Source organism: Phocoena phocoena, chromosome 2, assembly GCF_963924675.1.
Source record: "Phocoena phocoena chromosome 2, mPhoPho1.1, whole genome shotgun sequence".
Lineage (NCBI taxonomy): Eukaryota > Metazoa > Chordata > Mammalia > Artiodactyla > Phocoenidae > Phocoena > Phocoena phocoena.
In genome coordinates this window covers 140,274,907-140,301,069 of record NC_089220.1, presented here as the reverse complement: position 1 = coordinate 140,301,069, position 26,163 = coordinate 140,274,907, and the positions used below count along the sequence as shown (strand labels likewise).

Below are 26,163 nucleotides of genomic sequence, written 5' to 3'. Positions count from 1 at the left end.
ATCTGTCGATGGACACTTAGGTTGCTTCCATGTCCTGGCTATTGTAAATAGAGCTGCAGTGAACATTGCAGTACATGACTCTTTTTGAATTACGGTTTTCTCAGGGTATATGCCCAGTAGTGGGATTGCTGGGTCATATGGTAGTTCTATTTTTAGTTTTTTAAGGAACCTCCGTACTATTCTCCATAGTGGCTGCATCAATATACATTCCCACCAACAGTGCAAGAGAGTTCCCTTTTCTCCACACCCTCTCCAGCATTTATTGTTTGTAGATTTTTTGATGATGGCCATTCTGACCGGTGTGAGGTGATACCTCATTGTAGTTTTGATTTGCATTTCTCTAATGATTAGTGATGTTGAACATCCTTTCATGTGTTTGTCGGCAGTCTATATCTTCTTTGGAGAAATGTCTATTTAGGTCTTCTGCCCATTTTTGGATTGGGCTGTTTGTTTTTTTGGTATTGAGCTGCATGAGCGTCTTGTATATTTTGGAGATTACTTCTTTGTCATTTGCTTCGTTTGCAAATATTTTCTCCCATTCTGAGGGTTGTCTTTTTGTCTTGTTTATGGTTTCCTTTGCTGTGCAAAAGCTTTTAAGTTTCATTAGGTCCCATTTATTTATTTTTGTTTTTATTTCCCTTACTCTAGGAGGTGAGTCAAAAAAGATCTTGCTGTGATTTATGTCATAGCGTGTTCTGCCTATGTTTTCCTGTAAGAGTTTTATTTATGGGCCTCTCTGCACTTCCTGGACTTGATTGACTGTTTCCTCTCCCATGTTAGGGAAGTTTTCAACTATAATCTCTTCAAATATTTTCTCAGACCCTTTTTTTTCTCTTCTTCTTCTGGGACCCCCTGTAATTCGAATGTTGGTGCAACTAATGTTGTCCCAGAGGTGTCTGAGACTGTCCTCAGTTCTTTTCATTCTTTTTTCTTTATTCTGCTCTGTGGTAGTTATTTCCACTATTTTATCTTCCAGGTCACTTGTCTGTTCTTCTGCCTCAGTTACTCTGCTATTGATTCCTTCTAGAGAATTTTTTAATTTCATTTATTGTGTTGTTCATCATTGTTTGTTTGCTCTTTAGTTCTTCTAGATCCTTGTTAAATGTTTCTTATATTTTCTCCATTCTATTTCCAAGATTTTGGATCATCTTTACTATCATTTCTCTGAGTTTTTTTATCAGGTAGACTGCCTATTTCCTCTTCATTTGTTTGTTCTGGTGGGTTTTTACCTTGCTCCTTTGTCTGCTGCATATTTCTCTGTCTTCTCATTTTGTTTAACTTACTGTGTCTGGGGTCTCCTTTTCGCAGGCTGTAGGTTCATAGTTCCCGTTGTTTTTGGTGTCTGCCCCCAGTGGGTAAGGTTGGTTCAGTGGCTTGTGTAGGCTTCCTGGTGGAGGGGACTGGTGCCTGTGTTTTGGTGGGTGGGGCTGGATCTTGTCTTTCTGGTGGACAGGGCCGCATCCAGTGGTGTGTTTTGGGGTGTCTGTGAACTTAGTATGATTTTAGGCAGCCTCTCTGCTAATGGGTGGGGCTGTGTTCCTGTCCTGCTAGTTGTTTGGCATGGGGCATCCAGCACTGGAGTTTGCTGGCCGTTGGGTGGAGCTGGGTCTTAGCGTTGAGATGGAGGTCTCTGGGAGAGCTCTTGCTGATTGATATTACGTGGGGCTGGGAGGTCTCTGGTGGTCCAATGTCCTGAACTTGGTTCTCCCACCTCAGAGGCTCAGGCCTGACACCAGGCCGGAGCACCAGGACCCTGTCAGCTGCACGGCATTGCGTTGACTGGCTCTCCATCACCGTGACCGTGGCAGGCAAGGTTTGTGGGCACGACTTCAGCTACCTGGGAAAAGCTCTGATACGACATCAGAACTTATTTCTGCAACCATCTGGAAAAATCCATACTTGACTTTTTCCCATCTTCTCCAACTGTAAAATATCTGCCCTCCAAGCAGCACATAACCTAAACAATGAGATGTTTGCCTTAGTTGTTTCCCAGAAACTTGGAGTCATCTGTGTCCTCAGTACTATTTTGTAACATGATTATCTCTTGAGCATATGGTAGAATATACCTGGTATTACCACATATGCAAAGAATTCCTGAACTAAAAGATGACCTTGCCAAGTACTACTTAATACAATGGTACTAGGTCCATGAATTTGAATCTGTTCTTTGTGCCCAGTGTAGTTCATCTAGTCCTGCCTGTTATCCACGTGATACTAATTTTGTGTCCTGAACTATCTGACTAGGCAATGGAAAAGTGCACGTTATCAAGGGCTTCTCTCTAGCGCACTACTGAGCTCAGGAAAAATTCCCTTAACAGAAACATTAAGTAATTTCCGATATTTGGGGACAATAGGAAATTGTGAGAAAGTGGTTGGCATTGGAGTTTTTGTTTTTGTTTGGAGATTGTGTTATCCCTTAATCATTTAAAAATTATTTTATTTGTTTTTTTAAACTAAACGTGTTACAAGATATTAAATATAGTTCCCTGTGCTATACTGTAAGTCCTTGTTGTTTATCTATTTTATACGTAGTAGTGTGTATCTGTTAATCCCAAATTCCCAATTTATCCCTACCCCCTGGCATTGTTATTTTAAAAAAAAAAAGACTTAAACACCTCTTGCACTGATTATAGTTAATACTGTATTTTTAATTAAGTAAAAAAAGGAGGGCTATGAGATATGCATGCAGAAAGGTTATATGTACTGTGGCAAACAGCAAAAAACATCTTCTTTGAATCCTTCTCTCCCCTTGCCTATTTTTTGCTTTCCATTTTCTTCCAAAATGGACGAGTTAGGAAAGCAGAGATAGGGAAGTTTGTTTTTTAATTTAAAAGGTGAGATAGCTATTAAATGTTTATCAGTTGACTTAATTTTCATGGATAGCTCCTCGTATTAGCCTGTTAGTCAGCAATTCGTAATACTTACATTTTTCCCACATATAAACTCTTACTTTATCTTATTGTATAGCCTACTCTAATATGTATTTAGTAAGTTCAGCCTATAGGTAGTATTATAATTTGATGATATTGAATACTGGCATGTGATCAAGTATTTAGAAGGAGAATTCTCCATTGGGGTGACTTAGTCCTTTGCTTTGCTTTTTCTGTGCAGATAGATATATTATTTTGCACCCATTTGGCTCTTGGGGTCTTACTTTATCTTATCTATTTCCTCCCTCCTCACATCACAGTATTGTAATGGTTGAATGTTAAGTGCTTTGAGCTCCTTGGAGATAGATAATACTAAATATTTGGTCCCTATGCTAGCGAGGGAAAAGTCCCAAATAAATGTGTTATCAATCAGGATTCGGTGCTCGTGGGTTGTGAAGTGCTAGAATAGGTCTTCATAGTAGGCTTAATAGGAGCTGGTTGCCACCAGAGAATGTTTCTGGCACTATTTTTAAAAAATTTTTTTTAATTAATTAATTAATTGATTGATTGATTAATTATTTTTGGCTGTGTTGGGTCTTCATTTCTGTGCGAGGGCTTTCTCTAGTTGGGGCAAGCGGGGGCCACTCTTCATTGTGGTGCACGGGCCTCTCACTATCGCGGCTTCTCTTGTTGCGGAGCATAGGCTCCAGACGCGCAGGCTTAGTAGTTGTGGCTCTCGGGCCTAGTTGCTCCGCGACATGTGGGATCTTCCCAGACCACAGCTGGAACCCGTGTCCCCTGCATTGGCAGGCAGATTCTCAACTGCTGCGCCACCAGGGAAGCCCTCTTGCACTATTAAGTAGATGAAGGAAACCTGTGCTTTTTCAAATAGCCATAGTGGGTCCTGATTACATCCCGGGGCGGCGGGGGGAGGTTGTGTTTGTTTGTTTGTTTTGTTGACAAATTAGTCTTTGGGAATAGCTCAGATCTCTCGTAGCATCCCTTTCCTTTCCTGGGGAGCTTCTCATTTCCCAGCTTTTCTTTCCTCATACTTTACTTTTCTGCCTCTTTTCTTGGTGTTATTTCCTGGTTCAATGGACTCTTCTTCCTGCTGCTCCTGACTTTCACTCTGCAGCTAGCCCCCCCTTGGCACCTGTCCTCTTTTACCCTCCAGGATTTTTCAGACATTCTTTCACTTACTGAGTTGTCAGCTACAGATTATTTTTCTCTGTATATATTTGCATTTTTTCTAATTGGAATCTCATTTTTAATGAGACTGTTTGCACTTAACTGTTTTTGTTGTTGCAGCACCTCCCAATTTAGTTTTATCTGCAGATGATTTAGTGTCTAGTGAGCCAGTTTCTGGCTTAGAATCTAAGTGGATATTAGTCAGTAGGAGTTAAAGCTATTTTTCTTCTTTCTAGTGTAGCTGTTAACCCAAACTCACTTGAGTTAATTTTTTTTTTTTTTTTTTTTTTGGTGGTACGCGGGCCTCTCACTGTTGTGGCATCTCCCATTGCGGAGCACAGGCTCCGGACGCGCAAGCTCAGCGGCCATGGCTCACGGGCCCAGCCACTCCATGGCATGTGGGATCTTCCCGGACCAGGGCACGAACCCATGTCCCCTGCATCAGCAGGCGGACTCTCAACCACTGCGCCACCAGGGAAACCCTTGAGTTAATTTTTTAAGATAGTCTTTATCAACTGTAAAATGCACTTTGCTTTCAGTTAAATTTTAAGATTACTAGAAGCCTCATGGTTCTTTAGTAGAATTAAATTAATAATTATCTGATCGAGTAGGATGATGTTTCTATAGACCCTGGCTTGTAAAAGTAGTGCATGTTTGTTGGAGAAAAAAAACGAGAAGCTAAAAGCCAGCTAAAAAAAAGCCATAGATAGCTGCTGTTTACACCTTGGTCTATCATTTTAGACCTTGTTTAATATTTTTCTTTTTTACTTTTTTTTTTCATATGGAGAATTTCTAACATGCACAGAAGTAGACAAAACAGTATAATGAACTTCCATATACCAGTCACCTAGTTCCAATAATTATTAATCTATAGCCAATTCTGCCTACATTACCACCTCTTCCCCTTCTCCTGCCTGTATTATTTTGAATCAAATCCTAGATATCATGTGGTATATATGTAAATATTTCAATAAATAGCTATAAAACATAACCAGTGAGCTTTTAAAGAGTATAACTGTAATTAACATTCTTACACCTAAAAACATGAACAATCATTCCTTTGTATCATTAAGTTTCCAATCTTTGTTCAAATTTCCAATTGTGTCTTAACTTTTTAACAATTTGTTTGAATCCAGATTCAAAGAAGGTCCTCAGTTGCAGTTGGTTGATATGGCTTTATAATGTCTTTTATTTAAATCTGTAAATTCCTTCTCTAACTTTCTTTGTCCCTTGCAATTTATTGGTTGAAGAAATTGGGTCATTCTGTAGTTTCCCACGGTCTTCATTTGGAAGATTATATCCAAATGAAGTAGTTTAATGTGTTCCTTTGCGCTTTGTATTTCCAAAATATTGGTGGTTTGTGTTTATTTTAATATGAAAATGATATTATACTGTACATGCTATTTTGTAATATTTTTTCACTTAATAAAATGTGTATGATCTTCTGATGTCATTAAATTTTCTTCTGTATCACCAGCCTTAATGCTTGCATAGATTTCAACTCCTGTTAGACTTTGTTTGCTTCCAGTTTTTTCTTATTGTAAACAATATAGCTATGAACATCCTTTTAGCTAAATAAATAATTATTTTGATATTGGGAATGATGATAAAATGCCACAGTTCCACAGGAATTTTCAGTTAACATGAACAAATTTTGTACTTTCAAATGGCATGAAGGTATTTGGTGACTTGGGTTTCCCTTACTCTTTTAAGGCAAAATGGACATATCAAGTTTTTGACCAAAGGAGATAATAATGCGGTTGATGACCGAGGCCTCTATAAACAAGGACAACATTGGCTAGAGAAAAAAGATGTCGTGGGGAGAGCGAGGGGGTAAGTATAGAGGGGAGATTTACTGAAACATTGGCTCTCTCGATCATATTGTCTGATCATACACAGTTGAATATAATGGCTTGGTCCTCGTTCGGCCAAATCACCTTGTGTCCTTTGAAAAAGTATGCTTCTTAAATTGCATCTGAAACTTCAGGTTTACTGCTCCAGAAGGGAGGATATGGGGTGCTATAAAAGAACAGAATATTAGTGATGAGGATGAATTAGAATGACAATTTTAAAAATTCATTTGTCTGTTTAATTCATTTCAGAAATGTTACTGGGCACCTTCCATGTACTCTGACGTCTAATACTGTGCTAGGCTCTAGGGATCCAGGCGGTATTAATCCTGCTTCTTGAAACTTACATTTCTTAAGTGTTTACTGAGTCAACAACTTAAAGTGTTCATCTAGATTAATTTCATCATGTTGATTTATTCCATATTGTTTTATTTCTAGTTTTGAAATTATTGAGGTCAAATGAAATTTAAAAGTTATATTAAGCCTGTTTATTTCAGATTTTATCAGGAGAACAGATCAGTGAAGGACAGGAATTGTAAGTTACTGGTATGAGGAAGTATGGGATTATTACTACCTTCATGTTATTAATACTATTAACAATAACTCACATTTATTAGGGCTTACTCTGTGCCAGAGACTCATTCTAAGTGCTTTCTTTACAAGTATTACCTCATTTTAACCTCAGAACAACCCTAATATTTCCATTCTACAGATGAGGAAACACAGACATGTTAGGTTGTTTATCTAAGGTCACACTGATGATAGTAAGTGGCTGGCTGACTCCAGAGCCCACCCTTTTTACCATCATAGCAAAATTACTGATATAACACTTCTGAGATGGGTAGCTGCTTGTTCTCACTCTTTAGATGCTACATGGCACTCTTATCCACTGTCAGAACACCTGCTCCTTCTAACCTAGAACAGACACTGTGGATTCAGTGATTCCACTAGTGAACAGTGGAACTGAGGAACTGTGTTCCCATAAAGAAATAAATTCAAGTTATTAAGTAAAAGCTGTCTCGGTTACAGCAGAAGAGATGTTCAGTTTGGGGCCAGAGAGATCGGATCAGAAAAAGCACCAATGTGTTTTGTCTTCAGCAGACCTGGTTTTTTGTGCACACCTCCAGTTCAAGGGAACTTGATTTCCTATGATGGAGCTAAACATACTTTTATAATTCAAATTAGATTATCAGTGCTTCTGAGAAGTGATAGTCCCCATTTCCCTCAGTTCCCAAGGTGCTGCTAATATCAGCCTCTTAGAGTCTTTTTGCTTTTCCTTTAATTGCAAGTGTACAGATTCTTGTAGAAACATAAGGAAATAACAGTCATCAAAAAGCAGAGTCACAAAAAAAAAAAAAAAAAGCAGAGTCACTTCTTTCCTTTCAGTTCCTCCATAAATATTTAATTTTTTGGTTTGTGTTCTTTTAGCCGATCTGTGTAAAGATGCAGATCTTAATGTATAAGTGTGTATACATAAACACATTTTGTGTACGGGGAGAGAATGGTCACACTGCTTATAACCTCTTTTTTATCCTCCAATGTTACTAGTATCTATAAATCAAAAGATTTATTTCCATACCATCATTTTCAAATCTGTATGCTACTCTACTGTGTGCAAAGACCATATTTTTATTTAGCCAGAATCTCCTATTGTCAGATGCCTTTGATTGTGAGCAGTGTTAGGATGAGCATCTCTGTTACATATATCTCAGTGCCTCTGCCCAATCATTTCTTCACAGTAAATTCTTATACTTGGAATGTACCTGGTGAAACATAAGCATATTTTAAGGCTTTGGACAACTTTTGTTGTACAGTTTTATTTGTACTCCTCCCAGAGGGTCCCTTTATCTGGATCTTTATTCTTAGGTGTTTAGTGCAGCTCTTTCTGCTCATTCTGGCCGCCTGTTTGGGTAAAAAATGCATCATCCTATGGAAGGGTGGAGGAACCAGGCTTTCTTTTACTCAAGTAACTTGTCTTTTCTAAAGAATTTTTTTAAAGTCCCAAACTATGTACAGTGTTATTTCTAAAATCCCAGCATTGAAAGTTATAGGCCTTTTTCTGGCTATTAATTTAAAAAATGTTATAGTCTGGTACTCTCTTAATTAAATAACTTTGCATGAAGTATAAACATCTGGGACATGAACAGCAGGAGCACAGAATCTTAACTGTTACAAATTCACTTTCAGTTGATTATGTCACCACTTACCTTGACACATAATGAGGCACATCACCTCCTTTTGTGAAAATTGTGTTTATAAAATGCTAAACTATATTTCAGAGTCAGACTGTACCCAAACCTTGGAATTTTTTTTCAAACAGCTGCACACTAAAAAATTTTACACTGAAGCCTAAAGCCCTAAATAAAAACAAATTTAAACAATTTTTTATTGAAATATAATTCACATATATTAGGATATAAAATTTACCCTTTTAAAGTGTACAGTACAGTGAGTTTTATTATATTCACAAAGTTGTAAAACCATCACCACTGTTTAATTCCAGAACATTTCCTCACCCCAAAAAGAGAACTTGGTAGTGATTTGCAGTCACTCCGCATCCCCTTCTCCCTGCAGCCCCTAGCAACCACTAATCTACTTCCTGTCTCTATGGATTGCCTGTTCTGGACATTTTATATAAACAGAATCTTACAATATGTGGTCTTACAATATGTCCGACTTCTTTCACCTAGCGTAATGTTTTCAAGGTTCATTCATGTTATAGCATGTAATAAAACACTTTTAGAAAGTGAAACTAATACTGAACCAAGTAAGAATAGGGATGATTCTTTCTAAATTCAGGTAGTTGAAAAACACAAGAGAACCTGTTAGTCAAAGACGAGGAACAGGAAAAGAGGACGAAAGCCTGGCAGAAGATCAGGGAATAGAGAAATATTGACAGTGAAAAGAAGAATAAAAATAAAGGAAGGAGCAGAGTAATTGAGCTCTCTGTTGACTGAAATCAGTTTTATGGAGGAGGCTTTTATTTATTTATTTAATTTTTTTTTTGGTCTGCATCTGGTCTTAGTTGTGGCACACAGGACCTTTGTTGCCACGTGCGGGATCTTCAGTTGTGGCATTCGAACTCTTAGTTGCGGCATGCATGTGGCATCCAGTTCCCTGACCAGGGATTGAACCCAGGCCCTCTGCATTGGGAGCATGGAGTCTTAGCCACTGGACCACCAGGGAAATCCTGGAGGAGTCTTTTAAAATGTACTTTTTACTTAGCTTGAAACAGACCGTTCCGGGATAGAAACAATGGTCCTTTTTAAGGCAGCTACTGGGATCCAAACTTCCCAGATGTAGATCCCTTTTGACATCTGACAGATTATTTTCACCCAGAGCATCAGCAGATAGTTCTTCCTTCTGAGGCTCCTTTCCTGGCAGCACCTTTGATCCCAAGAACTCCCAGGGACACGTATTTACCCCTACTGTACCTTCTAGATGTTAACTTGCCACAGGCTGGTGTTGAGGTTGGCTTTGTGGATGGCATTTGTTTTACTTATTTTAAACCTCTGCTTATTATCAACTCTGCTTTAGCAGAGTTTATCTGAACTCAGTAGGAAAAAAGTGCAGCTGATTTGAATTTAAGATGACTGATGATAGCAGCATCATGCACTTGATTAGCGACTCTTGACTGTCTGTGTCCATGGAGGAAAACAGTAGTATAGGTAATTAAATCTTTTGTTTGACTTTGGACTGCCTGTCGTATTCTGGCAACCTTATGTTTTGCTTCTATTACTCCTAAAGATCAAGTTGCTTCTATTTCACACTTATGGTGGGCAAGGAAAAACCACCATAGAGGGGGAAAATGTTTCCATGGATAACCCATAAGCAGACTATGTGATCATTGTGGTTCTTTGAGCATAGATATTGTATGGAGGTAACAGTGAAAGTCTCTACCCATGAGCATGGCTGCTGATTGATCATCAGGCCAGAATTAGCAGTCTGATGATGTTTTATTTATTTAAAACAAAATTTTTTTTTTAGATTTTTATTTTATTTTCTTATTTTTGGCTGCGTTGGGTCTTCATTGCTATGCATGGGCCTTCTCTAGTTGCGGTGAGTGGGGGCTACTCTTTGTTGCGGTGCGCAGTCTTCTCACTGCAGTGGCTTCTCGTTGCGGAGCGTGGGCTCCAGGTGTGCGGGCTTCAGTAGTTGTGGCACACAGGCTCAGTAGTTGTGGCTTGTGGGCTCTAGAGCACAGGCTCAGTAGTTGTGGTGAACGGGCTTAGTTGCTCCACGGCATGTGGGATCTTCCCAGACCAGGGCTCGAACCCGTGTCCCCCTGCATTGGCAGGCAGATTCTTAACCACTGTGCCACCAGGGAAGCCCCTGCTGTTGTTTTAATAGAAGTCACAGATGCTTTTATAGCTTTTAATCTGCATTTTACTGTAAGGGATTTTGCCTTTATGTTCTTAAATTTAGACAATTTTCCTTCTGAAAGACTGGAAACTGTTGCTTTTATGAAGATGTTATAAGTGAGACAAAAGAAATAGAGTTGTTGCATTAAAAAGAAAAAATATGTGTATTAAAAATATAGAAAACCTTTATCTACCCTCCTAGAGCTTAGCTAGGCCATTCTGTAGTGACTGTTACTTTCCAGCTCTTAGAGGTCTCAGGGGTTGAAAATAAAGCATGGGCCCTAAAAGGGGATATGATTTGTCACCACATGCTTGTTCCATATATCTTGCTTGCTAGAACTGTGCTTCTTGTACTTTAATGTGCAGAAGCGTCATTTGGGCCCGACCTTCCAGAGATGCTCTGACTCAATAAATCTGGGAAGATAGAGCAATCTGCACTTTTTTTTTAAATTATTTATTTATTTATTTTTGGCTGCGTTAGGTCTTCATTGCTGCATTCAGGCTTTCTCTAGTTGCAGCAAGTGGGGGCTACTCTTCGTTGCAGTGCACGGGCTTCTCTTTGTGGTGGCTTCTCTTGTTATGGAGCACGGGCTCTAGGAGTGTGGGCTTCAGTAGTTGTGTCTCGCGGTCACTAGAGCGCAGGTTCAGTAGTTGTAGTGCACAGGCTTAGTTGCTCTGCGGCATGTGGGATCTTCCTGGACCAGGGCTCAAACCTGTGTCCCCTGCATTGGCAGGCGGATTCTTAACCACTATGCCACCGGGCAAGTCCGCAATCTGCATTTTTTTTTTTTTTTTTTTGCGGTACGTGGGCCTCTCACTGTTGTGGCCTCTCCCGTTGCGGAGCACAGGCTCCAGACATGCAGGCTCAGCGGCCATGGCTCACAGGCCTAGCCGCTCCGTGGCATGTGGGATCTTCCCGGACTGGGGCACGAACCCGTGTCCTCTGCATCGGCAGGCGGACTCTCAACCTCTGTGCCACCAGGGAAGCCCCGCAATCTGCATTTTTAATGAGCTGTCCAAGTAATTCTCACAATGGAGGTGTAGGTTTTAAGAAACATCAACTTACGCGAATGGGAGTTTGGGGATGGGGAGAGAGAGATGAGTCTGGGTAGTGCTGCCACAGGGAGAGGGGCAGGATGGGGTGAGGACAGGAGACGGGAAGTAAGAGAGCTCTTAAAAGGAAGTAAAATGCACCAAAGACAAAGCTTCTGTTTTTCAAGATTGCCAAAGCCTCTGATGGTTAGAGGTGTTATATAGGAGGTAATTTCTGTTTGTGTACCTTCGGTGTGTGCTAAGGTTGTGGGTGCCCTGAATAAAAGTATCTGGGATATTTTAAAGTATGCAAAGGTCAACTTCCCTTCTCTGGGACAGGCTCTAGGATGGTATCACCCAGTCCACTCTGGAATCCAACAGTAGAAGAGGAAGAGAAAGAAGAAAGTTGTATATTTCTAACTGCTATTTCCTCCCACAAATCTCTCTACCCTGAATTATGATGTTGAAGAGTCTTTTGTTTTGCGGGGAGAATTGAAGTCCTGGGAGGAAGTGAGATCCCCAAGGGAAAGAGAAAAGAAGGGGCCTGGATATTCCAGCATTCAATCAGGCAGTATTTACTGGATGCCTGCTATGTGCCAAGTGTCAAGTTTGGCCTTGAAGATACAGTGGAAAAGAGATTGGCACTGTTTCTGCCTTTATAGAGCTTAGAGTCTAGTAGGGGAGACAGACACTATCCAGCTAGTTAGGCAACTAATTCTGTAATTAAACTCATGATGAAGACTACAAAGGAAATATATGAGGTGATATGAGATTATTTAACAAGTGGTTTTACCTAGTTTGAGGGGACAAACTTTAGGGACAAGAGGAAAGCAAGAGCTAGTGAAAAAGCAAAGGTGTAGCAGCCAAGAGGTAGGTAGAGAAAGAGGCTGGTATGTTACAGAAACCAAGGAGAAAGATTTCAAGGGCAGGTTTCTGGTCATCAAAGTCAAGTGCTGCAGAGATGAAGAGGAAGGTAGGAGCTGAGACTGGTCTTCTGCATACAATGATTTAAACTGTTCTAGAAGAAGTTTCAGAATTAAGAGAGCCAAAGCCAGATTACACGTGGTTAAAAAATGAGAGGGTGGTGAAATCTTAAGTACTATAATAGAGCTGTACACTCACTTTTTGGACACTTAACATGAAGTACCTTGTAATGTTCTGGCTGTGTTTGCCTTGTCTCCCCAACTAGATTGGCAACTCTCCACAGGTTATAACAACAAACCCAACCCCTAACACTGAATCAGCAGGTGGCATTAGAGTCACCAACTAGAGGTCAGAGACCTCAGATCTGGTACTGGTTCCACCATGTACCTTGTGCATGAGCAACTGTTTCCTCATCTATAAAATGGCTATACCCCTAACTTCCCTATCACATGGGCTGTTGAAAGTGTCTAATAGGAAAGTATATACAAATGGATTTTGTGAGCTGAAAATTAGTATTCTATGGAAGATATTGAGAATGTTCAGTAAATGATAACAGCTACTTAGAAAGTTCTGTGATGATCAGTTTTTGTTTGTTTGTTTAGATTCGTTCCTTACATTGGGATTGTGACGATCCTCATGAATGACTATCCTAAATTTAAGGTAAGATCCTGTACTATATGTTTCATTAATTTTGGAAACCGTTAAATGGATTACAGTTAAAAGATGGAAGACCAGTTGGATAGTTTAGTGATTTATCATAGTCACAAAGGCCAGTTTGTTAATTAACTCTGAGGATTTGTGAACTTTTAAAAGCTTCTCTGACTTGTGGTTCTGTGTTTGTTTTCTAGTATGCAGTACTATTTTTGCTGGGTTTATTTGTGCTGGTCCATCGTGAGTAAGAAGTCTGCCTTGCTGTTCCTGGAAGACTCTGTACTTTTTGTTCCTGAATGTTTGGAGTAGATATCAATCTGTGGTTGGTGGAATGGAGAACACATGTTGGCGCTTCTTGGTAGCACTGGTTTGCATTAGTTTATGTTTCCACACTAGAGTACGTGTGGGCGGGTGCATGTGCACCACAGCGTGCACTCGAGGGGACTTTTAATCACAGAATTTCATAAATTGTCATTGTCATACTTTCGCATTTTTGTACATCAGTGAATTTTTTATATTAAAAGGTTGAGCCAAAGCCCCCAGTGTTTGTATTTTGAAGCCAAGCTTCACTTCTAAAGTGCCTACAGAGTTCTGTAAATGAAAATGCAGCTCTGCACGAGTTTGAAACTGTCATTCCTCCTTATAATGGGAATGGCATATACTGAGGTGGTCGTCGTCTTAACTTTTCAAAATTTTAAATAAAAGACTTTGCATATCGAAACCCCTTATCCCTGACTTGTGTTTGTTGGGAAAGCTTTTGATATTTGCTTTCCTGTGCTGGTTCTTAGCGCCCTTGGGGAGATACAGGCTTTGATGTGAACAATTCTTCAGCCAAGAAGGTTGTCCTAATACTGACAACTGGTTTTTGTTTGTTTTGTTTTTGTTTTTGTGAAGCAAAAGTAGCCGTTGATATTCGTAAGAAATCTTAGTCATAAAATTGATTCTTCATTAGGGGGTCTCAGATGTGTATAAACCCAGCTGGTTGCCGAGAGGTTCAGAAAATATCACTTTGCTGTAGACTCATAACCTTTTCTACTCTTGGGACGTTCTCAACTCTTTCTACAAGATGGTAGTGAGTATTAGCATCTGGGGAGGCATGAGGAAGGTGCTGGAGGGCAAGTGTGCTACTTGTTTTCTTAAGACTCTAATTTGCCTGAACCTGTTCTTGTAGGTGACTGACTTTGCTTTTCTCTAATGCAGACTTTAAGAAGGGAAGGTTTAAAGTAGTAAAGGCAAAGCCCACCTGTGTTTTTTTCTTTTAATATTGAGACAGGGAAATAGGGAGCATGGGGTAACTCAGTGTGTTTAAAGCACAAAATACTCTTAATCCTCTCTGTTCTCTTTTTGTATTAGTGTGAAATCTCAAAGTAAGCAAAATGTTGGGCTAAATGAATGGTTTCTATTATTTGTTCAACTGAGGTGGAAATCAGCCCATACTTTAATGCTAATGGAATGAGAATAGGGACAGTTAATCTTTTGAAACCCTCCCCTGTAGAGATGGGCCATCCTAAATCCATTATCCAGGCTTTAGCCTTCAAACTTTGGATATGGGCTCTTAATGATATCAGCAGAGTATGAAACTTGGCAAATTATTGCTGACAGGTGCTTCTTGAACCTGTCTTTGAAGCCTGTATCGTGCTTATGTTTTCTCATGAGCCAAGGAGAGTGCTGAAATGTGCCCCCCCCCCGCCCCGCCCCTCTCCCACCTCCGTGTGTGGCCGAAAATTGCTGCTTCCTCCATTATTCCCTCCTCGTAACCTGCAGATGACGGGGTTAATTGTTCAGCCTAAATGGTGCCCTGGCTGGTTTTGTACCAGCCTTTCAGAGACTTCTCTGGAAGAGAAGCAGTGTGTGTTCTCTTGGCAAAGGTTGGGATTCCAAAGTTCTTTGTGATCCTAGCTTGCCAGAGGGTAAACATCCTTGTGCTTCTATCTTCCGCTGTCCAGATTTCTCCTCCTGTTACACTTGTTGGGAGAGAAATGTTAATATTTTCCTCACTTGCATATTTTCACACCCAGTTTTGTAAAATTACTGTTTTTCCTCCTTTGCTGGATGCTCTAGTTTGAAGCAACAGCTAAATTCTCTGAAAAATAACCAGATCATTTAAAAATATTTCAATCACTCTACTAGCCAAAAATAAAAAGATTATTTATGGAGACAGGTACTGTGTTCCCAGTTTTTATACTGTCTAGTGCTAAAACATAAGACTTAAAACTGGGAGATTTTATTAGTAAATATAACGTGTTGTGTGTTTTTTTGGGGTTTTTTTTTGGTTTTTTTTTGGTTTTTTTTTGCGGTATGCGGGCCTCTCACTGTTGTGGCCTCTCCCGTTGCGGAGCACAGGCTCCGGACACGCAGGCTCAGTGGCCATGGCTCATGGGCCTAGCTGCTCCGCGGCATGTGGGATCTTCCCAGACCGGGGCACGAACCCATGTCCCCTGTATCGGCAGGCAAACTCTCAACCACTGCGCCACCAGGGAAGCCCTATAATGTGGTTTTTGTGGGGTTTTTTTTTTTTGGCCATGCCAAGCGGCTTGTGGGATCTTAGTTCCCAACCAGGGATTGAACCTGTGCCCCTGAAGTGGAAGTGCGGAGTCTTAACCACTGGCCCGCCAGGGAAGTCCCAGTAAATATAATGTATTTCAGAGCTCTTTGGAAATGTAGGAAATGCCAGAGATGTTTAATTTGGTGTTTTAATGGAATTATAAGCTCTTTGAGATTTCACAGGGCAAGTGGGAAGTTAGGAGGGTTTAACCATTGTGAGTGAAGGGAATGGAAGAGGATGAGAATTGATAAAACTTCAAATGAGAACATAATAATGGGATTCTCTGTTGGCTGTTAGTCATCCACTCTCATTAGTCTCTACAGCTTATCTCCAAGTGCCTGTCCTCAGTTATATTCTCTCTGTTCCCACTGGACACTTCCAGTTGATTGTCCTGTCTTTAAACTTAAGCTCTTAGCAGTTCCTGCAAGCTTCCCCTCCAAATTTCCACTTTCCTTTGAAGGAGTATTCACCTAGATTTTTTTCATTTTCTTACCATATTTAGTCACTTAAAAGCCAACATCTACCCCTGTCATTCCATTCTCATTGCCATCCCCCGAATCCAGAAACATACTCAGGGGCTCCCTGTTGCTTGTGTGTCTTTATGTCCCAGTTTTCCTGTAACATGGCAGTCTGTACCTATTTTAGATCATTTCCACCTGTTAGTTCATTTTACTACTCCTTTCACCTTTAAAAAGTATCTCTTTTTGGACCATAAATTTTGTATTTACCCTACATATTACCTACGTTTGAAGTTCAAACTTTGAATTCAGCTAACATGAAGCAGCCTTTGCTATACCACTATGTTTTCCCTTATATTATATTACACTCTCATTTCTGCTTGTCTGAGTCTCACTTTCTTCACAAAGTAATTGTTCTTTCTCTGTCACTCAGCATTTGCAGACTTACGCTATTTGTGTTAAGTTTGTGCCTCTGGACTCAAGTTTCCTCATCAGATTGTAAGTTCCTCCAGTGCAGGAGCCCCGTTTTATAGACACTGTACTCTGCTTTCCCAGTAGCATCTAGCAGCATATACTAAATGTTCGGTATAATCATGCATTGGAACCAGAGGCAGTAACTAAGGGTAGCATTATTGTTGTGCTGTTATTCTGGAGCAGAGCGTATGAATCATTAAAGTGATTTTTATTTGCCTGTTATTTAGTAAGTACCTTATCTTGGTCTTGGCCACATTTAAACCTAAAAACTTTATCTCCCTATGGTTCCATCTAAAACAGCATGTTGCCTTTCTAGAATTTTTGATGTTAACCCTGTTTTCTTCTTTTGTGTGTGTGTCCTTGATCTCTTCTCGTGTTCTCTTTCTCAGTGGGAAAAATATTAGCATTTGTCACTTTTCTTAGGGAGTGACAGGCTTCTCAAAGAGCCTAGGCTTGGAATAAAGGCTGTTATCCCTGAGTGCATTTCTTAGTCATTTGCATAAGGGTGTTACCAAGTCCTAATAACTCCCTCAGGTGTGGGAGCTACCCCAGGTTCTGAGGGTACCTTTGTTATGACATTTATCACTCTGTTGTGCTTCAGAAATTCTAGCTGACTAACTGGATTGTCCTCCTTCCTCAAGATGCTCCTTAGTCGGGATGGCCTACTCAAGCTGTTTTCTGTCCAGGTATATCTTTGTCACTATTTTCCCTTACTATAACCGTAAGTAATACCAGAGAAGTTTCAGAAATAAACAAATATGACTCTTCACAGGTAATTTTGGTGAGTCTGGATGTAGAAAGAATTCTGTGTAACCACGAGGTGTTAGGAACTAGAATATGCAGGGGTTATCAAAAAATAGTGAGGACATTGCCTTCCAAGTTATGTAGCATTCTAGGCCCTCAGGAATTTTCCAACCTCAGCTCCCAGCAGACCCCAGGTTCTCATACCCTTGATATTGGTCTCACTATACAGACATCCAGTCTTTGCTTACCATAGGTCTCCCTGCCTGGAGTGCCTGCTCACTTCTCTACTCGCTAAAAGCTTTCTCATTCAGGAGACATTTATTGAGCATCTCTCTGCCAGATTTTGGGTCAGGCCCTGGGGATACAAAGATGAGTAAGGCAGGGTCCCTCCTCTGCCAGGAACTCAGTGCCTTAATAGGGGCAACATGTATACAAATCTTTCCACATAGGATCTTAAGTGCAACGTTAGAGATTCACAGGCAGCTCAAAGAGGGTTTTTTTTAATTCTCAAACAAGATCTCAAGCATATAGTGCCTCCTTCTCGGTGCTGCCTACTCAGTACTTTGTTCATCGCCCTCAGAGTGGTTTGTCTTATTTGTGTCCTGCTCCGCAACTAGCTCCTTGAAGGCATTAAGACGGGGCCAGCCTCTAATTCATCCTTGTATATCCCTTAGTCCCTATCACAGTGCTTTTATACATTTTAGATTTATTTATACGCTGCTTTGTTCCAAAAAGGATTTGGAGTGGCTCATAAAGATACATCCAGTACTATGTGATAAAACATAAAACAACTGAAGAATCTGGTGTTGAAATAAGCATGGGAGGAGAAAAGGATAAAATCAAAGGTTAGATTAGTACCTGCAAGACACATCAAAAGATTCTTTTGTCTGCTGGAGGAGATCCATAGCATCAGCTCTCAACTCCTAGGGGCTAATGTCTATGCTTCATGGAATGGATATAAAATGGAAATTTTTAAAAACTTGTAATGATACCCGAAGATCAAGAAATTTCTCTTCTGGGACCTCACTGCAAGGACACTGTGTAATGTTATGCAATAATCTCTATATTAATTAGCCTAATGATTTTCATAGAGCTGTTTCAGAGAATGTTCCTTTAGTATAGGTGTAGTTTGGCTACTTCTGCAGAAAGCCACCTCACAAAAGATCAGCTACCCATCTAATCAGCCAGGAACCTTCAGTTAGTTTTCCTGTAGAACAGTGTTCCTTAATCTTTAAAAACTCATGGTCTTTTATAAGAAACAAAATTTCATACCTCTTCTCCATTCTGGTAAACCTCCTCTCAGGTCTGTTATATCCAACCTCTTATCCTTAGCAGCCAAGAATATTTTATCTTGCTTTTTCTTAAGTTTGCTTTATAAAAACGTTAGTTCCTCATCTCTCATATACAGTTATATTCAATATGACTTTCAAATTATAGATCCTTGTTCTGCTAATCTTAGGAGTTTCTGGAATGCCACCTACTCTCCATCAAGAATCATTTCTGTAGAACCCTTACTTTAATTGGCCGGTTTATTTAGATTGCTAAGCTGGATCCCAGCTTTAATTCAAGGAGTCTAGTTAAAATAATTTGTACTCAGGACTTAGATCAGGCAAGGAAGTAAATCAGCTAGCACGAAGCTTTGATCAGAGTTGTCAGCCTGACAACTTATTTAAGCAAGAAAAGAGAGAATGCTGTATAGAACACGTTTCTTGGAATTGGTCAATAGTTGAGGTGGATATGCCAGCATTTTAGTTTATCAAATGAGTCACAATGTAATAGGCATTTTGCCAAGGCATTTTGTTGACTGTTGTGTCAACACCATGGTCTTAGCTGCTATCCAAGGAATCTTTTTTCCCTGTAATGGGCTTCAGAGTTAAAGCAGGCTTTGCTTTTCCTAGGATTCAACTAATAATACTGAGTACTTAGAAGTTTCCAGTGCTCTGCTAAATGCTTTTGAATTTATAACAGATTTTTATTTTTTCTCCTTTAGTCCTCAGAATAACTCCATTTTACAAAAGAGAGAAACTAGAAGTTAAGAGATTTGCCCAGGATCTTCTGGTCCATGGATGGCAGAGCCAGAAGTCTTGCTTTTATCACCTCACAATGCTGGGTGTCATACCCAGTTCTTCTACCTTTATAAAATCTAATGAGACTCTTTTATTTGGAATAAACCCCACAATTGCAAGGCCCTTGGGTATTCTTCTTTAGAAGCCCTAGGTTGTTCTTTCATCGATTTGCTCAGATTAGTAAATCTCCTAGAAATAGGGAGATTCTCAGGCAGATTTCCAAGCATTTAAACGTCTTTAGAGTTTAAAGATTATTTCTTTCAGTTACTGAAATGCCTCCCTGAAGTACCTGACTGTTAAACCCAAATAATCTTATGAATGCTGGGCCTGGGGCTCCTCACTTCGTTAGGTTTTCATAACTTCCCTGAGCGTCTATGCCATTTAGCTGAGCAGCAGCTGCTTAGCTTAGCCACTGTTGGCATCGTCATCACTTTCTCATTAGATGTATCTTCTCTTTTCTTTTGAATATTGCCTTAAAAGTTTTTTTTGTATTTTGGCAATTTAAGTTTCTGAAATAGTTCCTTATCAATGGTCAATGTTCTGATATTCTAGCTAGTTCCTATGTGTTCCCTCTGACTTTGCGAAATTGCATCAAATATCCCTGATTCTTTTCTTCCTCTCTTAAAGATTACACTCTTCTCCTGATTCTACAGCCCCTTCCCCTTTCTGAAACTAAAGAGCAGGACCTGAGATACCCCACGATATTTCTCTTTCTCTCTGCAACCCATACAGATGGGATCTGTGCTCAGAGGTTTGCCAGAAGAGTGATTTTACACCATCCTATTCTGAGCAGCTCTAATAGGTTTGTCATCCTTTTTCTCTAGGCTCATTTATGTCTAATTTAAATTTCTGCTTTTTGTTTTCTCTTTTGTCCTCTGTACCTTTCATGTGTTTGATGTCTACACTCTGGTTTTCTCCATTTGTTTAGTTTGTCTGCAGCTAACTTGCTTTTACTTGAGTTAACTCATCCATTAAATGGGCATAATACTAGTCTTTACTGCATCAAAATAGTGTTAGTGATCAAAGGAGCATGCATGGAAGTGCTTTTGGAAAACAATAACAAAAAAGATTCAGCTGTGAAAAGACATTATTTGTAATTGATTCCAATTTAATGAAATATAGCAAACAATAATATATATGTCCTTTATTTCGAGCAATTTTTAGTTAAAAACATGGTACAGTTTAAATGTTTTGTTGGTGTTGGTTATAAGATTTGCCGTGTACCTTTCACCCCTTAATCATCTTTTGGGTTGTCCTTTGAATCTTCTCTACATCGTCTGTGAATGTCCTTGAATGTTGTAGAAACCTCAGAGGGTCAAGAGTGAGCTCTGGGGACTTCCCTGGTGGCGCAGTGGTTGAGAATCTGCCTGCCAATGCAGGGGACACAGGTTCAAGCCCTGGTCCGGGAAGATCCCACATACCGCAGAGCAACTAAGCCCGCGAGCTACAACTACTGAGCCTGCGTGCCTAGAGCCTGTGCTTCGCAACAAAGAGAAGCCACGGCAATGAGAAGCCCGTGCACTGCAACGAAGAGTAGCCCCCACTCACCGCAACTAGAGAAAGCCATTGCACAGCAATGAAGACCTAATGCAGCCAATAAATAAATAAATAAATAAATTTATTAAAAAGAGTGAGCTCTGAAGAGCTTCTCCATGCACGTGCATGTGATTCACTGTCGTTCTTCCCGGTGGGAGAGAGGACTTGGGGAACAGGCAGTCTGCAGTTGAGATCCTCATTCTAAACTCAGCCTAGCACTCCATGAGGGATCTGACTTGGAAGTGCTGTCTTGGGCAAGCCCGCCTCTCTGCAGTGCCTGATGCTTCACATTCCTGGGACAGTGTTTGATAGTTGGCTGTGGAGCTGCTGCCCTGCTTCTTTCCCCAGGGTCCTCGGAGGCCCCTTTTTTCCTGTGCTAAGCTGACAGATAAAATGATCCTAGGGGCATCTGGGGTCATTTTCACAGCTGTGGTTGGAGCTGCGAGTGCAGGCTATGTCAGGGGAGGCTTGCTTAAGTATAAATGAACCTGTCAGAGCAGAACCAAGGTCCCAGGGTCACCTGCAGGAGAGATGAAACTCTCAGTGCCTGCTCCCTCTCACCCTTGAGAAATCTAAACCAACTTGATATTTAAATGGAAAAGTAAAACGGGAGTGGGTGTGGTTTAGGGAAAGCAGCATCTGTCCCTGATGACTCTGGGGGCCTGACAGAGTGATCTGAACGGACCCGAAGTCTGATTCCAGTGTGACGTCTGGGCAAGTGACTCAACCTCTGAGCCAGCTTCCAGCTATAAAATGAGGAGAGATAAACCTACCAAATAAGATTCCTTCAAGCATTTAAGTGAGGCAGCACTCAGTACCACCTCCTAATTTCTATGACCGAGGACCAGAGAAGATAGGATGGGTGCTGTGATTGATGCAGAGGAGAGGGAGGGGATTGAAAAGGGAATGATTATTATGGGAAGGTGATAAGAGCTATATCTGTACACCATGGCTAAGCAGTGACAAGAGTACAGAGAGGTGTAAATGCCAGGGTGGAAGATGAGAAGGAGATTGGGAAAAAAGCCGGAAATGGAATGTCCTTGTCCTGTGTGTCGTGCTTTCTGGGAGCTCAGCATGACAACCAGCTTCTCATACACGCTTCCCCTTTTAAGATGGTGATCCACAGAGCTAGCAGGCCTTGCTGAGCTACATATGGCAAGAGTAATAATAGCAAGTACCGTTTTTGAGCCAGACTGGGGAGTAGGTTCGGTCACAGCCACACTGTGCAGTGTTTCTGAGAAGAGTCCAGGGCCCAGGGGTTGGTCAGTACCCTGCTCCTCCATCATTCACTCCTCTTGTACTCTGTCTCTCTAATGAGATGGTAAACTCCTGTGGGAGCAGGGCACTATCTTTTGTGTCCCTGCCCTCCTGTGCCTGGCATAGTGCTCTGAACATTGGTGTTTAGTAAACATTTAAGCAAAAGTAAATGTATTATTCTGGAGCACAGTGTCTTCTATTCATTAAGTGCTGCCACTGACCCAGAATTTCCAAGACAAGTCTGGCCAGGTCCTTTGAAGGAGGAGAGTGCTGACTTTGAGAGGGAGTCCTATAGGACTGTTGCTTCCTGCCACAAAATAATGGGGCTAAAAAATGTAAAACTATTAAAAATAGGGCAATGTGGTTATTGCCATTTTACAATCGAAGAAGGTGAGGGTCAGTGAGGTCACACAGCTTGTATACGGACTCTTGGTCCAGTCCTCTTTTCACTCCCCTGACCCAAAGATCTGCCTCCTGGCCAACTGGTAAGCCAGTCTCTCCCAAGCTGGGCGCCCATCTGTGGGGGGAGGGTGGGGGAGGGGAGGGCTCGGCCATCCATCGTTCTGCACTCCTACCCTGAGCACCTGCTGTGATTACCACAGCACCTGGTGAGTGCCGGCTGTGAGAAGGCAGAGAGCTGGGTGAACCCGGTCAGATTCCCCAGGAGGGAAGGGCCAACTGGCATTTTATGGAGCTCCTCTGGTGCCTGGCACTATGCTGGGCACTGTAACGCCTGTGTTACACAGGAGGCGTCCTCGCCCCCTTTTCTACCCTTAGAAAGAGGCACAGAGGTGAAGGAACCGCTCGTTGGCCGAAAGCCCTTGGGAGCGGTGAGGGAGGGCCAGGGGAGCCGGCTTTGCCCAGGTCCCCAGCTTGAAGGTGGTGGGCTTGGGCCCGAACGCCCTGAGGAAGCGGTGCCCACGTGGGGTTAGGGGTGCGGCCGTGCGGGCTGTGGAGGGGACCCCTAACCGAGACCCCCGCCCAAGGGCTGGCGAGGACAGGAGGGTCGGAGGAGGGCGGGGCGGGAGCGGCAGCGAGCGCGCCGGGGCGGGCTCTTCGGGACAGGCTCCGCCCCCAGGGGCGCGGGTTTAAAAGGAGGGAAGGCGCGCGTCAGGGACCTGAGCCGTGGCTAAGTGCACCTGAACTGAGGCGCGGCCGGCACCCAGCCATGACCCTGCGGGCGCGGGGCGCTCGGCTGCTCGGGGGCCTTCTGCTCTTCGCTCTGCTCGCTGCCGGCGTCGCCCCGTTTAGCTGGGATCTCCCGGAGCCCCGCAGCCGGGCCAGCAAGATCCGAGTGCACCCGCGGGGCAATCTCTGGGCCACCGGTAAGTCTTCGCGGTACGGGCAAGCGCCCCCCACCCTGCTCTGACCCCATTTTCCTTCTCTGGCCTCTCCTCAGCCATGGACACTAGTGTCCAGGCTAGAGGGGACCCTGGAACTCATCTAACAGATGGGGAACTTGAGACCCAGACCCAATGACGGTTAAATCACTCACCCATACAGTTTAAAGCAGAGCTGGGGCTGGATCCTAAATCTACCTGCCAGCCCGTGCCCCTTCTCTTAGACAAGACTCTACTGAATCTTCTAACCTCTGGTGTGTCTTCTCTCTGCACCTCCACCTTCCAGACACCTCTTCTTCTCCACTTCCTTCTCTGCCGTTCCGTCCCTCTTCTAAGCAGACAGCACAACTGGCAGAGTTTCTTCCTGGCCCTGGGGCATCCCACCCTCCTTCCAGCTGTGCCATCCCCTCCACCCCATCTACCTGCTCAGGAAAAGCTGAGGTACAGGCTTTGCCACCACCCGCGGTCTTTGTAGCTCCTGGTGACAAGGAGGAGGAAGGTTGTGTATCTTCCTGCCATGAGAACTGAAAAGTGGGAGAGATGGGGAGCTTTCCCACTGGGATAGGATCCTTGCTCCCTGACTTCCTTGTGCCTCAGCACCTCCTTTTTAGGTCACTTCATGGGCAAGAAGAGTCTGGAGCCCCCCAGCCCATCCCTATTGGGGACAGCTCCCCACATCTCCATGAGGGACCAGAGACTGCAGCTGAGTCATGATCTGCTCAGGATCCTCCTGCAAAAGAAAGCTCTAGGCATGAGCCTCAGCGGCCCAGCACCTCACACCCAGGTGAGCCAGGCCCGGGAGAGGCTCAGCCAGGGCTGCCCCTGGATCCAGCATTGGGCTTACGGTGTGAGTGCCCAGCCAGGGTGTGATAGGCCCACCCAAGAAAGTCAGCGATTCTAGGTTCTCCCTGTGATCTAGAGCTCAAACGGAGAGGATTCTGAAGAAAGAAAGCTGACCTTCCCAGCAAACCCCATGGAACAAAAAGTAGGGGAAGACGTTCCCCTCACCCATTGCCCAGTCTAAAGTCACAGCCTGGGATTATCCAGCAGGACCTTCCCTTACCTCCACCCCAGTCTACACAGACTTGCCCCACCCCAGCTGTCCACCTTTCCTGTGCCCTGTATGTGCCTGTTGGGACCCTGAGGCTCAGAGAAGGGATGAAAAGAGTTAGTCAGCAGCTAAGACAGAGTCTAGACCTTGTTCACCTTGACCAGTGCTCTTCCCAGTCTCTTGTCTGCCTCAGTGACCAGTGGCAGGGTTTCTCAACGCCAGCACTTGATATTCTGGGCTGGACAGTTCTCTGTTGTGGGAGTTGTCCTGTGCATTGTAGGACGCTTAGCTGTGTCCCTCGTCTCTATCCACTAGAGTATGGATAGATACTGTTAGGACAACCAAAAATGCCTCCAGACATTGCCAGAGGTCCTCTGGGGAGGGGACAGGGGAGGGAGCCAAAATCACCCTGGGTTGTAAACCACTGACCTATGGGGTTCAAGGCCCCAGAGCTGAAGCCAAGCCAGCTTTCATCTCCAGCCTGGCAGAGGGGAAACTCCTCCATTCTCTGTCCCTGGCGCTGTCCCCATCCCACACCACCTTCCCTGGTACTTCGTTGCTATGTGAAGAAGGCAGTGTAATGTGGTAGAATGGGGGATCTGGTGACAGCATGCTGGGCTCATAAGCTAGCTACTTAGTAGCTGTGTGACCTTAGAAATGTCATTTAACCTCTCCAAGCCTCATCTTCCTCATCCATAAAATGGGAACAGTAGTGCCCCTCTCCTCTTACATGAGACCATTTGTGTCACATGCTGAGCATGATGCCTAATGCATAGAAAGCACTTAGCAAACAGGAGCTGTTGCCAGTCTGTGAGCTTCCTGGCAGCACCAGTGGCTGCCTTAACTTTGTGTCCCCCACCATGCCTAGCATGTAATATGTACATCTTGAAAGAAGGGAGGGGCATTCCCTACAAAAGGTTCATCCCCAGCCCCATGGGGAACTAAGATCCCACATGTCGCGCAGTGTGGCCAAAAAAAAAAAAAGAACCACCAGCCTCTGGAGACCTCAGATGTAAGGGCCAGGTGCTCGGGCTGGCTGAGTCTGAAGGCAGACAATGTCCCCACCGGGGCCAGTGGTCTCGAAGGCCTGGAACATGAAGACCAACTAGAGAATCTCAGAGGAAGCAGTACTTCGCCCTGGGGGGTGGGACTTCAGAAGTGAGGTCTTGGGCAGAGCTGGAGGTGGGGGAGTAAAAACACTGTCCGGCCCAGGGCCAGGCATGGTACTTGGACTTTACTTCTATGATCTCCTTTGACTGTCATGACCACTCTGTGAGGTTGAGGCTGTTATTCTGAGAAAACCACTACCCTGACCCCTCCCAGGCCCTTCAGGGAGAAAGGCACTGGGGGGCCTGCCCCTGCCTACCTCTGTGGATGCCTAGCACTTAGGAATGGCAGGATGCCCCTATCTTATCGTATAAGATATCCTAAATATTGCATGGCCATACTTAAACGAAAAAAATTATTCGTTGTTTACCTAAAATTGGAATTTAACCGGGCGTCCTGTATTTTATCTGGCCTTTTCCTCTGATCTGCAAATACCCGGTCATAAAACGAGCGTGTATTTGGTCCCTCAGGCCCCGCCCGGAACTGACATCCTGGGAATCCCTGAATTTGCGTCTTATTTCCAGGAGAGTTTATCCGGAGAATCCCGGACATAGCTAGTTAAGGGTACCGCAGGTCCGCGGCGGCGCTAGAGCACCTCTAAGGCCCCGCCCCCGGGTCAGACCAGGCCGCGCCCCACTCCTCGCGAGAGGGCCGCGCTTGCCCAGGAAGGTTCAGAGGCGGAAGTGCGGTACCGGAAGCGACAGTTGCC

At 43.0% G+C, this 26,163-nt stretch overlaps 2 protein-coding genes across 5 annotated transcripts in view; both read left to right on the top strand.

Annotated features, from left to right (window-relative positions):
- Positions 1-13,597, top strand: part of SEC11A (SEC11 homolog A, signal peptidase complex subunit) — a 56,518-nt gene extending 42,921 nt beyond the window's left edge. Inside the window, exons 4-6 of one of the 4 annotated variants that reach the window (XM_065870951.1) lie at positions 5,772-5,891; positions 12,828-12,885; positions 13,074-13,597. In XM_065870951.1, coding sequence (XP_065727023.1) covers positions 5,772-5,891; positions 12,828-12,885; positions 13,074-13,124 — 229 coding nt within the window. In that variant the 3' untranslated portion in view covers positions 13,125-13,597. The remainder of the gene's footprint in view (positions 1-5,771; positions 5,892-12,827; positions 12,886-13,073) is intronic. The other 3 variants (XM_065870954.1, XM_065870952.1, XM_065870953.1) reach the window with 3 other exon arrangements.
- A 9,527-nt stretch (positions 13,598-23,124) lies between these two features.
- NMB (neuromedin B) lies at positions 23,125-26,008 on the top strand. Its single transcript, XM_065871771.1, has 3 exons — positions 23,125-23,281; positions 23,908-24,080; positions 25,925-26,008. The coding sequence occupies exons 1-3, from the start codon at positions 23,125-23,127 to the stop codon at positions 26,006-26,008; spliced, it is 414 nt and encodes a 137-aa protein (XP_065727843.1).
- Positions 26,009-26,163: the final 155 nt, after the last annotated feature.